General features: G+C 42.0%; 1 protein-coding gene and 1 pseudogene across 1 annotated transcript; both read left to right on the top strand.

The window, feature by feature from the left end:
• Positions 1–4,513: 4,513 nt before the first annotated feature.
• LOC137780301 (aquaporin-1-like) lies at positions 4,514–7,662 on the top strand. The gene is made up of 5 exons (XM_068568796.1): positions 4,514–4,673; positions 5,122–5,606; positions 6,285–6,446; positions 6,671–6,751; positions 7,064–7,662. The coding sequence occupies exons 2-5, from the start codon at positions 5,244–5,246 to the stop codon at positions 7,241–7,243; spliced, it is 786 nt and encodes a 261-aa protein (XP_068424897.1). The 5' UTR covers positions 4,514–4,673; positions 5,122–5,243; the 3' UTR covers positions 7,244–7,662.
• Positions 7,663–8,675: 1,013 nt separating this feature from the next.
• Positions 8,676–12,695, top strand: LOC137802838 (aquaporin-1-like; annotated as a pseudogene).
• The last annotated feature ends 1,410 nt before the right edge of the window (positions 12,696–14,105 follow it).

The following is a 14,105-nucleotide window of genomic DNA, read 5'->3' as shown; positions in this document are numbered from 1 at the left end:
CGGAGACAGACACATGTAAGCATCAGCCCAGCACCAAATTGCACAGGCTGGTAGTTACAAGTGAAATAAATCGTTAAGATTCCCCACAACTGCCTCATTTAAAGACCCGAGGAAGCTGCATTTCATCTAGTGAGTACACGATCCCTTTCAGACTAATCGGTTAGTGTTTGAATGTAGATGAACTCACCACAGATGAGACAGTTTGAGGCTGTCGCAACCATTGTAAAACAGTCGGAGGGTGCGAGAAAATGTACTTGTTGCAGGGAATAGATTTACACACCTTTCATTCACAGAGATAAAGGACCTGGAAACGCAACCGGGGTGTTAGAATGACATACATCATTGTTGTATTGTAGTTATTGTTAGATTCTCACAGCTGTTACACCAAAATCAATTCCAGGAACAAACAGCAGATCCGCACAGTTTGCCCAAAGGAATTCTCACGCTGACATCCTGCCAAAATCGATGATCACGAGTGGTGTGGAAGGGCATGCAAATGTGCCGCTGTTCTTCTGTTACAGACACGTGCAGAATAAGAGGATATCCTATGATGGCTGTTGGAAAAATAAACAATTTCATCTTCTAACTCGCTAATTACACTCCCACTGTGGAAGTCAGATAAGCCAAAAACCATTAGAGCGTCATTGGACCTGCTGATGCTTCCTATCCTGAGCAACCACAGCAAACATTGCACCTTGGATATTTCATAAACAAATAAATACATGACGCAGAGGCAGCAGGAAATTTCTGGGATGTCATAAATTCACTTTCAAACAATATCTGGACGAAGGGGGTCATTACGCTGCATCGGTATTGGTGAGAAAAACAGATCGGTCACAGGTTAAGCAAACTGAAGACCTTAAAAATAGCTTGTGAATGCGACGTGCCTGAGAATCCGCTGAAATTTATGTTTGTCATTTTTTTTTTACATGGTTCAGGTTGGTTATTTAATCCACAGTGGGACAGCTCATTGGCGTATTGACCCAGACTTGCTACACCAGCAGTCTCATGATTGTGATTTTGCTAAGAAGCTGTTCGCCAGTGATGAATTCACATTGTGTATTTGGGTGTTTTCTCGGCAACCCAACATGACCATGATTTAGTGTCCTTTGGACACAAAGCAACTTGAGATCAAACTAGCACTAGAAGTTTGAACAATTAGTAAAATGAGTTCCTGACGGCCACGGGTGGTTTTGTGGGTCACTGGGCTTCTGCGCTGTCCATGCTCCTCAACCTCGAAGCCATCCGTTAGTTTATCCAACCACCAAGTCACAGTTTCCCCCACAAACACTCTGACAATGTGTGTGGTTTGATTCCATCTTCCCTTATTCAGGATCATCGTACCACTTTGTCTTGCTTCGGCAGAAACCGCGTGGCAGGAAGGGGAGACTGACGTCTGAAAGTGATAAAGTGAAGCCAAACTGAGCTGTCTAAGCTTTCCTGTCAAGCGTTTACCTAATTACCTCTGTTATTTATTGCGGCCTGACAATTACGAACATGAAAAGTGTCTTGAAGCAGATCTGATATTTGAAATGGCATGTCTCAAACTACAAGTCGTCCATCATATCCTGCTTTCAGTTTATATGTTTTGTTTCTAGAATATTAGTATGTGTATGATGCAGATTGGAATTATACATGAACTAGTGTCATCTTGCATTAAGTATTCTACATTTTCCTCTGAAGGAGTGGATCTTCATCCACCCAACAGTAAATCTCAGCTGTCTGCATACTCAAATGTTGTAGTATTGAAATAAACAGCAACGTTCTGGAAAACTGCCTCTCACTTGGCAGTACTTCACTGCTCTTTAATCAGTCTACAAATCTACTTTTGTTGTCGTTTGGACAATTATTTATGGCTGTATGTACAATCTGCATGCATGGTTGGGTTATTGGAGCTTAACAGCAGTGACCTCTGCGCATGGTATGTGTCACCTTTGATCCTAAATACCTGACAAAGTCATGTGATTATCAAGCCCACCGTGACCTTGACCTCCCCTTGACAAGTGCTTCGGTTCTATTAGCTGGAAACGCTAAAGGCTTTCACAACATTTATTTCAACTCTTACATAAATTACTCGCACACGGGGATGCTGGGTGTGTTTACACGTTGGGTGTTTTCATGCATTCTGCACATTCCTCCACTTGTGGTTTGAGCAGCTCACATGTGACAAGGCAGAAGACATTAGCTGCAGCGCTTTGAAAGTATGATGAGATGCAGGGATGCAGAGATAACAATCATACGGTAAACTGTGAACTATTTCTGCAATCCCTGACCGTAACTGATGTGCAAAGTCGTGGAAAGTTTGGCGCCTCCCTTCCTTTCACAGCAGACCACACCTGACAGTTGTTGATGTTCTTCTTCTGCGCCACAAAAGCAATTTACGATGAAGTTCTTTTATTTGACCGGTTCTGTTGAGTCACACCGGGTCTTTGTCGTTCTTTATGTGGTATGTTCCTCCAGCATCGTCTCAGGCTGTCTGAGGGAGAGTGGAGGGAAGAAAATAATGGGACACCAGGTGCCTACAGTTATTTGCTCTTTTATCAGCCATCAAGTTTGCTTTTTTTCAATATTAGTAAGTCATTGACTATGGACCTTTTAGTTCGCTGGAGCACATTGCTTTTAAAGTGATTGAGGGGAGTTGGTTTGATTGACAATATACTGTACGACTCAACATCTCTTTTTGACTTTGCATCAACATGCCAAATGTTCACCAGTCCATCGTACATTCAAATTATTCAGCAGTTGCATCAAAAAACTGTCAACGCAGTCCTTGGGCCACACCTGCCTCTGGAACTTTTTTGCTTCAGTAACACTCTTGTACACTCGAGCCGCTTAAAGTGTTAAAAACATGTGCTTTACAGATACATCAAAGCAGACTTGGAACAAAATGTGCACCAACAAATCTAGCCTAAGAGCTTGTTTTTAGAAATGTTCCTTTATTAGAAGAGAAGCAGTTGCTCCTTAGTGCATCTGTATTCTCTTCAGTGCATCTATATTCAACCTTGCATATTGTAATCTACCTTTTTACACTTTATTGATTAAGTAAGTTTAACAATAATATGGAGGCAGAACCGTTCTTCAGTTTCTTTGATGTTTACTACATTTTGGCTAAAGAGGAGGAAAGAGGAAGGGATTCATCTGCCTCCATTTTCCTTCTACTCTGTTGTTGCACTAATAAAATGCTTCCGTCTGGCTACCAGACATCCGTCCAGACTTTAATGCAATTATCAAACAAATCAGGGTTGGCTTTGCATCATGAAGAATATGTTTACTTCAGATACTTTAAATTGGTTCAGCGACAGCAGTTTTCCCTGACTTTCACTAATTTGGAACGTGAGACTTTTCCGAGCAATGGAGTATTTTGTACAATGTTGGATGTGAATGTTTCTTACACCTTCGGCTTGTACTGATAAAAGTAAGCAGCTGCCAATCTCAGAGACTTATGTGTGCTCGCTAATAACCAAGTGTGCTGCAGTGTATCTTAAACATGTGTTGTGCAGGACTAAAGAGGATATGTCATCAATCTTTGGTAACAAATAGTTCTTATCTGCATCCGGTTCCTGGGCAGTGAAGTACAGTGCAGGAGAGAAAAAAAAGGTTTTAGGTGTGTCACGGCAGAAATATTTGACGTGATATAATATGGAGGTCAAAGCAAATATTACTGTCCATACAACCCTTTGGCCTGATGCTCTTGAACATACTATACTATGCAGATATTGAGCTGCTGGAAGTGACACACACATTAAAAAGGGAACACATCAACTAAAACATGCTGATTCAGTTATCAAGAGAGTCATTTTAACTAAGAAAATAGTATCGCGAGCTACACTGAGTGACACACTGGTATTCATGAGTAGCGTTGTGGTTTCCTGTTCCATGGCAGATATGTAGACACAGAGTTGGGAGAGTTTTACTCCGTCACTGTACAGTTAATAATTGAAAGGTCATGCATTTGTTTAAGGATAGCACTCTCTCGCTCATCTGCCTTTGAAGCTGGATAAAACATTGTTGTACACACCCTGTGTGGCATTAAGATAATAAAATGCAATATACTGTGGATCCTTCATGTTGTGTGAAACACACCCGTAGAAATGGTGTGGTTCACACACACAGCTGCATTTGTTTATTTTAGTTGAATCAGTCATTTCTTATAAATGAAATGTAAAGAACAAATGTGTGTTAAACTTGCAAACACACAAAAGTGGCAACAACTTGAATTCCAGGACAGGTCGTGCCGTGGCCCGGCTGCTGTTTGTTTGTCGCTCCCACTTGAGCTGAGGACCAGGTGCAACCGGCAGCTCGTTTCTCAAAGTTGATGTTTTACTCTGCTCCAAATATATTTTGGATAATTATTGAGCAAACAGCTGTTCAGTTAATTAGTTATTGTTGCTCCATCTACTAGAAACGTTTTCCAAAACAAAATTCTCACTCCACAAAATGTTATGATTCGAAATGTGATAACCACAGGATACATATTCTAAATAGTTGTGTTTAGATGCACACCACCGAAATGCAATTTAACATCAGAAAGAGGCTTGTTTTTAAATTCCTTTTTTTTTTATTCTGAACTTTTATTTTCTTTCTCCTTCTTCGTCTCAAAGTTTGTCTCAGATTTGGCAAGTGCAAAGTTTTGGGTGGTCTTGTAAACCAACGCTTGTCAGGTTCAGAAAAAGGTGAGACCTGACATTACTTTTGTGGGAGTTGTGTTCACTCGTGGCTCTCCCTTATGTGCCGTCAGTGATTGTTGTGATTCAGTTCTCTGGAGCACATGACACAATTATGCAATCATTTAATTTTTTCACCGCTGAAACAGACATAAATGAGACAAATCCAACTTAAAGTGCTCATAATTCATCGGGGATTCAAAGCAAAAATACATTTCAGAGTTCAATATCACAATGAGTGTAACACTGTAAATGCTTGTATGAGTGGAAACTTTAAATGGCTATTTCAGGACCCAGTTCCATTACTCGCAAAAGTCCAAAGACCAGAGTGTGGCGTACAGGGAGGTACTGGGAGAGGGCTGGAGGACAAGCAAAAGAGGAAGGAGGGTGAGGGAGCAGAGGGAGGGAGCCCAGTCTTTTGGCTTTCTCATTAATTCAATGTGGCCCTCTCTTTCAGTTTTTTTGAAAGCCCGCCCACCGACCATTATCAGCACAGGGCCTATATATGCAGGCTGCTGCGGTTGTTTGTGAGTACACAGACATTACAGAGCTCGAACCCACCGCCACACTGCCACCACCATGAGAGAGTTCAAGAGCAAAGACTTCTGGAGGGCCGTTCTGGCCGAACTGGTCGGCATGACCCTCTTCATTTACCTCAGCATCTCCGCCGCCATCGGGAACAAGAACAACGCCAACCCAGACCAGGAGGTGAAGGTGTCGCTGACCTTCGGACTGGCCATCGCCACGCTGGCCCAGAGTTTAGGCCACATCAGCGGAGCCCACCTGAACCCGGCAGTTACCTTCGGGATGCTCGCCAGCTGCCAGATCAGCGTGTTCAAGGCGGTCATGTACATTGTGGCCCAGATGCTGGGTTCAGCTCTGGCCAGTGGCATTGTGTACGGGGCACGTCCAAGTACCACTAACGCACTGGGGCTAAACACTGTGAGTACATTTTCATATTACTGCTGTTGACAGAACATGTGATGCAGTGTGATTTGAAATCAGGAGCTCTGAAACATCCGACTTTCACGAAGAAATATAATGCACTGCAATGTGATAGTTAAAGACCCTTTACGAGCTAAAATTGACGTAGAACTGGGACTTTAACGAAGATATTGGCACTTGAGTTACTGTTTGTGTTCTTTGGACATTCTGTCATTGCTTATTATTGAATAGTGATGACACATGATGAAAGCACACACAAAACTGCAAACAGCTGAAAGAATCTGAAGGGGAAATATGCAAAGTCAACCATTGACATTTCTGTTTTAGTAAATTAGGTTGTTTTTTTTGCATGCTAGAACGCTTCACTTCTCTTCGATCTATCTGTGACATCAGCTGTCTTCATTCCAAAAAAATGTGTGTCAAGGCATGATATCACTGTGGAGAAACTGCACTGCGCCACTACATGGCTTACCACTGCTAAATTATAATTACAAACTTTCACACGCAAATAAAAAGGCGAGATGGCACTTTGGGGCCTCTGCCAAATTGCTGTCAGGCTTGCCGGGTGATGCCAGTGTCTGCTTAATGAGAAGTGGTCGCGATGGGAAACCATCCATCCAACTGACACAGACTGACAAACCCTTGTTGTTTTGGATTCCTCTCTAACTCTTGCAGCTCAACGGTGTCACTCCCAGCCAAGGCGTGGGCATAGAGCTCCTGGCAACCTTCCAGCTGGTGCTGTGTGTTATTGCAGTCACTGATAAAAGGCGGCGTGATGTCACCGGCTCAGCACCCTTGGCCATTGGCCTCTCGGTCTGCCTGGGACACTTGGCAGCTGTAAGTTTTCACCTGAAAACCATCTCCAACGCAGTATAATAATGATCTCGGATATTTTTCGGAGCAATGTACTCAACCAACAGATACCATAGAGCTCTCGGAGTGGAAGAGTTGGATGCATTGGAATAGTTTCAGCTAATACCCCTCACCCCTCACTCCATTCTACCAGCAGACCATGAAGCTGAAGATATCCTCTCATGCTGTCTCTTTGTTGTCCATTACAGATCAGCTACACGGGCTGTGGCATCAACCCTGCTCGCTCCTTTGGTCCGGCTTTGATCCTGAACAATTTCACGAACCACTGGGTAAGTCAGAGACAGAACACAAGCTCTTCACGCATGCCACACATTTTTCTGCATGCATATTACATGTCGAGCTTCAATAATTGAACTGCACAACAGACAGATGACCGAGCTTCCAGGGAATCTTCCCCTCACGAGTTAATCAGTTATAGCGTTCTTATTGTTTCACAATTAGCCTGGCAGAGATATCGACAAAAAGTAAACCTTTTGAACTTGAATCTTTTTGAGTTTTATCTTCCTGTGATAACGACGGGTTCGCACATGACAGATTAACCCATGCCGACCCAGAGATTGATCCAGAGTTCTCCGTTGCAGGTGTACTGGGTGGGGCCGATGTGCGGCGGTTTAGCAGCAGCTCTCATTTACGATTTCCTGCTGTACCCCAAATTCGATGACTTCCCCGATCGCATCAAGGTCCTGGTCACCGGCCCGGTGGGCGACTACGAGGTCAACGGAGGCAACGACACCCAAACTGTGGAGATGACGTCGAAATAGTCCCAAACAGCCCGCAACCACTTGCTTTGTACATGTTTATGCTCCTGTGAAAAAAACAAAACAAAAAAAAAGCTCTTGAATTTAGTGCAGTGTGATCTCAGTGTTTTTGTGCTATTTTGAAATACCAATGAGGATTGTGGCAACGGGTCAGTTAGTGTCTCTCAGAGGTAGAATGCACTCCTTTGTTCCACCCCTCACACAAGCTGCTCAGGCAAACAGGTCGAGGATGTGAGGATCTCGACAGAGCAGTGGGGCTGAACATGTTCTCCCATATCAGTATTCTAATGATGAGCCATTTTCTTTCTTTTTTTTTGTATTCTCTATGTCTATAGCACGATTTTAGGTTTGATGGATCATGTTTTATGTGTACACTCTTGAAACGTCTCCCTTTTTTAAGTAAATAAAACACTTGTTGTTAACAGCTGTTACTCCATGCTTTACTGTTGTATAAATACCAAATAGGAATACATACACATATACATTAAAAAAAAATTATTGGAGTATTATCTTGTTTAAAAAAAAAAGGAACGTGTCCCATGGTGTGTTCTGCAGAATATTTCCAGAAGAAAATATTCACATTCATCCATTGCCAGATCCATTTTTGGGGGGGCTCCAGCTCAAACGTTTACTGCTTTTTACTGTTTTGATTTCACAGCCCGTAGAAGTCCGAGGTCCTTGAGGTTTGTCCGGTTGGTAGTCCAGTCCAGCTGCAAATAATGTCATTAGGATCAGAACGTGCTATCACACCCAGACTGATTGACAGGTCTTTAAATGCACATGCAAAGATTAGACAAGCGTTAAATCGGAGTTATTAACGTTATCTGGTGTCAAAGGTTGAGTTCATTTGTGTGTGTGTGTGTGTGTGTGTGTGTGTGTGTGTGTGTGTGTGTGCGTGTGTTTGCAAACAATCTGCTCTTCGGCAGGATTTATAATTGTGAACAAATCTGCAATTTATATGGTCAAATCCCTGATCCAGTGCCGAGCCAGCATTATATGTGAATGAGAAGTCTCCACGCTGTGACAAAACGGGCCTCTTTTGGAGACCTGGACACTCATCTGTCCTTCCAATCTCATTGAGTCTTCTTTGTACCGCCCAGCTGTTGATTGACAGAGCGCCTCCAGCTCAACATCCCGTTTTTTTCGGTCCTTGTTGGGTTAGAAGTCATTGCTTTCAGAACATACATGTCTTATGTCTTACATGGAGGAACAAGATGGCGAGTGGGAAGTTACGCCAGGCTTTAGTTCCCATTAGGACCATCAAACCATCTGTTGTTTACTATTAGGATATTGAATATGTCTATTATGATGCTTCCTTGTATGTTTAGATGTAGCTTCTGTATTTAATTTCACTTCTGTGCCATATTGTTCTCCTGTTTTCTCCTGGCTGACATGCAACACATTCATTCACTTATTAATTCAAGTCAACTCACAAATGGGTATGCTAGGTATGGACATGCAGGTGTATTTGTTTTATTTATGTGTGACAGTGTGGTGTCTACGGATGTGTTTGTGTAAACATGCCAAGATGAGTTTGTTTAATGGTTTATTATTGTATATTGTAATATTAATCTTGTTTATTCTATTTAATATGTATATATGTACAATGAGAGCTACGTGAAACCGGAGGCAAATTCCATGTACTGTATGTGTAAATACGCATGGCCAATAAAGCTGATTCAGATTCTGAATTAATACCTAAAAATATACTGTAAGCGCATGACGACCATTATAAGATAAAATAATCCTTTATTAGTCCCGCAGCGGGGAAATTGCAGGATTACAGCAGCAGTGCACACAAGAGACACACAGTAACTACAAATCAAGCAATATAAACAGTTAAAACAGTAAAGAAGAAAAAGTCCACAATAGCAATATTAAATATACAGACGTAATAAAAAGTATTTGAATGAATTGGTGTGTATGTGGCATACAATGCTTAATATTTAGAGTCCAAAAAAAATACTGATATCTGAAAGCGAAGAATAATCACAAACTCAAAATGTGGTTCATGGTTAATGTGACTGACAACGATAGAGTCAAATAATTAATGAATACTTCTACTGCCGGCTTTGCATTCATTGCCACAAAATACATAATCGTTGTTTGGTATGGTATGATGAGCTGTGCTACTCTGTGTCAGAATTTTAATAACCAGGTTGGTCTATAGAACGTGGTCTACATCCGTATGTGGAGACCAAACCCAATTAGTGGTTTTCTGTTCAAGCTTGCTTGTTATTCACCATGATTATGAGTTCTGTTTTTTACTTACTTCAAGCCAATCAAAGGAGGGGAAACCCTTTGAAGTTCTCAGAACCATTTTACTCTGCTTAACAGACCAGCGTACATCATATACCTGACTTACTTCCCATTCTGCATGCTTGAATTCTCCGTGTTTGTTCAATAATCCTTGAGTTAGGTTGAGATCCAGCGCGCATAACAGTCCACAATAAGAAATCCTTTCAGGGGTTCTTCAGAAAACCTGCATCCCGATGTTATTCATAGCTCGTGTGTGGGCCGGGAGGATCCACGAAGAGCTCTTTCTCTTAAAGATGTTACTTGGTTGAAAATGTCTCCTAATGAAATCCATAATCTCACAAAGGACCCTTTAAAAAACCCTTTCTTTCAAAAGGCAAACCCAGCCCTTCAGGGAGAACCCATACGTAACCCTTACCTCATGGTTACAGGTGGATGCAAAGGTGGAAGTGGAGCTCATGAGATACTGCACAGGAGAGTCATATCAGATATGCATGTACCAAAAGAATAGGAAGGATCTTTGCAACAAATGAAATACTAGCTGACAGGAGAGTTTGCATGGCCATAGCTGCTCCTGCTCAAAGGGTTAGAAAACATAACCTCTGTCCTTCCTATCGGTTCTACACTTATGCCTGACATTTACTTTATGTGCTGTGTGTTAGGCACCTCCTCTATTGTCATATATAAATAACTCATTCATCCTCTCATCGCAGGTATCTAGGCTTTAAATATGCCATTTAGTGACAACTGCAAAATATGGTGTGGTTTGATTATTTGATTTAGTTGAGTATTAAGAGATATTTGGCAATATGTTCTTTTACAAAAGAAAAGATGGAGATGTGCTCCTTTTTTTTTGGATGAAGCATTGATGCCCAAGTGATGCTTTGACAATTTCTTTCTCTTCTTTTTTTTTCTTTTTTTTTTTTACACTGACAAGGAGACAAGACGCAGTGTGACCCTTTGACCTGTCAGTCCGCTCACACAGAAAGGCAGAATGGGAGGCTAGTTTCCCTGTTGGAAATTCAAAAGGTCCCATTTCCTTCACAGCGGCATATGACTGATGTTAACTTCAATGCAGCCGGCCCTGCGTGACACACGCTCAGAATAGAAAAAGAAGATTGAAAGATAGGGAAAGCACTTGCAAAAGGAGTGTCCTTCACACATCTAATCAACGCCATTCACACTTTCTACACCTCGTTTGTCTCCAGTTGAGCTAAATAATAATATGATGCCTCTTAAAGTCTGAGATCAGAAGGAGGAGAGCCTATTTTTAATTTTACATCACAGCTATAATGATTTATTTTTATTTTTAAAGCATACATCCAATTACACACACAAGCTGCTGAGTGCTGTGAGGGTTATTTTTGGGATATTGCACAAAAAACCTTGCTCAGTATTTTCCTTTTTATTCCAAAAAAAAAAAAGCATTTTGATTATTTCTCATATTTTTAAATATTCTATTAACACTCCTCTCTTCGTAAAACTTTGGTGCAGTCTTTAATGTCTTCTGAATACCAGTAAAAATCCTTCTATTTAACTGGAAAAGTACTGAACAGAGCAGGAGACGTTGGAGGTCATTCTCACTTGGGGAAACGCACATCTCTCAGCTGCTTCCAATCAGGACAGATTTCTTTTTTTTTTTTTGTTAAAGCCTCACACTTGATGAACGCTGGTGAACATCACTCATGATGTTTTCAATTGGGTCGCTGTGGTGGAACCAAAATCTCTTTGCTCGTGCCACAGTTACATGTAACACTGGCCATAATCTGTTAGTTAGCATGAAGTTATTTCCCCGAGAAGTCAGAATGTCAGAAATAAATAAAGTGGGCATTTTGGATGTCAGTTCTGAGTGTGTCCCCGCTGAGGATCAGCCTCTCAGCTGCAATAGGAGAAATAATTCCAACCCCAAAAAGTGGCATTTGCGTTTGTCTTGGCCATCGCCACATACACACAGTGTGTAGGTCCCATTAGCGGTGCCCACCTGAATCCTCACCCTGGGCCTCCTAGGCCAGCTGCGAGATGAGTCCGCTCCGAGCCTTTTTTTTTTTTAACATGATCCTTCAGCTTTTGGGAGCAGCGGCTGGCAGTGGCATTGTGTATGGCCGCGGGCCAGAAACAACACATTCTCTTGGTGTTAACAAGGTGTGGCAGAAGGCATGTGTTTCCTATTTTCCCAGAGTAATGCTTACCTTAATGGACAGCGTGTGTTTGTCAGATTGAGTGGTATCGGAGAATAGCCTCCAGCCTGATGTAGTTTTCCTGGTAAAAGTGCCAACCCAAGGAGAAAAACTTTCTAGTTTTGTGTCCTAAGACTTCTCCATTTTCTCGCTGCTGACAATAGGCTGTATCATTTAAATGTCAAATTTAAATCACTGGTGTTTACAACTGCCCTGCAACAAAGGCAGACCTTGTCTCACTAGGGAGTGTTTATAAGATAAAAGCTTTTTCCATCTACTGAAGTAATTTAAAGGCCGAATCAGTCAACTGAGGCAATGTCCAATTGTTTGTTTTTGAGCAGCATGTTTGCTCCCAATTATTTTTTCTTGGGCTTTTTCGTGATGCAAGAGCTGCTGAAATGGATGCAACCAAATTCCCTCAGTAATCAAAAAAGGCAGAGAGCAAACTGAAGTGTTTCTCCTGTATTGCAGCTAAATGGAATGGGCCCACGTCGAGGTTTTAGTGTCGCGTTCCTGTGCGTGACGAGAGACGTGACGTCGGTGGATTTGCACCTCTGGCGATCGGCTCGTCTGTGGCACCGGGACACCTGGCTGGTGTGAGCATATCAACACGTCTATATATCATCATTCATTTGGTAAATGTTTATCTTGCTGTGGACTGATTTAAATGGATTGGCATGGAATTAAAATGGTGCACATGTGTATTCTACTGATATCGTCAGAAAGGGAAGTTGTGTTTTACAGATCAGCTTCACAGGATGCGTTATTAACCCGACCCGAACCGTCGGGCGTGCAGTCATGCAGGAGTCATTTGTCGATCATTGGGGAGTTGAGAAGCTGCAAATCATGTCCACGCATGTTTTGCCAACCATTGAATCGCGGATGTGTCTCTTTTTTTTGGTGCTTTTCTTGTGTACTGGGTCGGACCAGTGAGTGCCGGTGTGGCGCCAACACTTCTGTACAATTATCTGCTGGCACCCGGAGAAGAATCCTTCTTGTTGTGGCTCAACACAAAAATGTAATTTGTGAGCTTCTTCTAGATGTTTGAGAGCGGTCGGAAGAGAAAGTCTTGAGTGGAAATTACTAATGTATACTGCTGATTTGTGTGAAATGCTTATTTTCACATGAGGAGTTTCATCTTCTCTCCAATGCTCAAGTGTGTCACCCGAAATAGTATGCAGCGTATTTGTATGTATTTTTCTTAGCTCTCCTCCCCTCTGTACGGGTGAGCTTTGGTTTAAAACTTCACACACATAAATGACATCACAACATTTTTACAAAACACAACATTTACCTTCAGGAAAGGCAATGACGTCTCACAAAACATTCGCTGATCGGTTGCACTCTTAGTCCGTTTGTGACAAACCTAGAGGTCTTCTTCGAGGCGCCACGCGGCACATTGCTGCCCCTCACACACCCAGAAATTGAGATTGAATAAAACGTCATTTAACCCTTGGGAAATTGCTGTGCAGCTGTTGTAAATCAAAGTGATAAAACTGCAAACACAAAGAATACAACTCTCAACCCACTCTCTTTTTTTTTTATTGATATGGCTATTAATATTAACGGTGACGTTAATTCCTTGGATGCAGAATTTGTTGGCACGTTGTATTGTTACCAAAGTGACCGTAGGACAAAGCTTCAGCTCTTCAGCCGGTTATGTGTTAAAGGTTCGGCGCCGCTGGCTATTAGGCTGTCAGTTGGGCTCGGGCGCTTTGCAGCTGTAAGTGGATCATATAATAGTTCTGCTAAAAGTGTGATTGCATTTTGCGGCAATCTGACGAGACCAACCGTCGACTTTCAACACAAAGTCTCCAGAAATGAGAGTTTCAGGAGGTAAGTGTACATGATCGAGGAAACTCTTAATGGAGACGGTTATCACTTCAGTTTAAATGAGCATTGTCGGGGACGAGGGTTTCATTTAAATAATGAACAGTGGATGAAAAAGAGGCACTGTTCAAATACAAATATCACTTAGTTGAATCATTTGTCTGGAGGCTTGATATGTTTTGAGGCCATGTGCAGTGTTGTGAAGCAAACATTCTGCTCAGTGTTGAGAGGGTCAACTTGAGAGCACTGTTACTTTGCCAGGACAGACTTCCTGTGTTTGGCGGAAATTGTCATGATTTAAGACCTGTCCTCCGTGCCTTGTTACATAATTTAGCAGCGCCTGTGCCAAGAGTTCAGGAAGCGCGTGCACCAAATCACAATTACAACGGCAGCAACACAAGTTTAATGTTACATTTAATGTAAGGTTACAGAGGTAGAACCGGGTCACCGCCTACATCGTTGGTGCCAAGCACTGAACAACATTTAGCTTTGCGGTTTCTCAGCACATTAATGAAGAATATATGTGTCATGGGAGGTGTCAAAAGCAGAACCCAAATGCGAAAAAGAGTCGTTCGAAGAATCTTTATTTCCAACAAAAAAAA

This window comes from Clinocottus analis, unplaced genomic scaffold (assembly GCF_023055335.1).
Source record: "Clinocottus analis isolate CAN_PGR_092001 unplaced genomic scaffold, fCliAna1.0.p SCAF_11, whole genome shotgun sequence".
Classification (NCBI taxonomy): domain Eukaryota; kingdom Metazoa; phylum Chordata; class Actinopteri; order Perciformes; family Cottidae; genus Clinocottus; species Clinocottus analis.
This window is presented reverse-complemented; position numbering and strand designations above follow the sequence as displayed.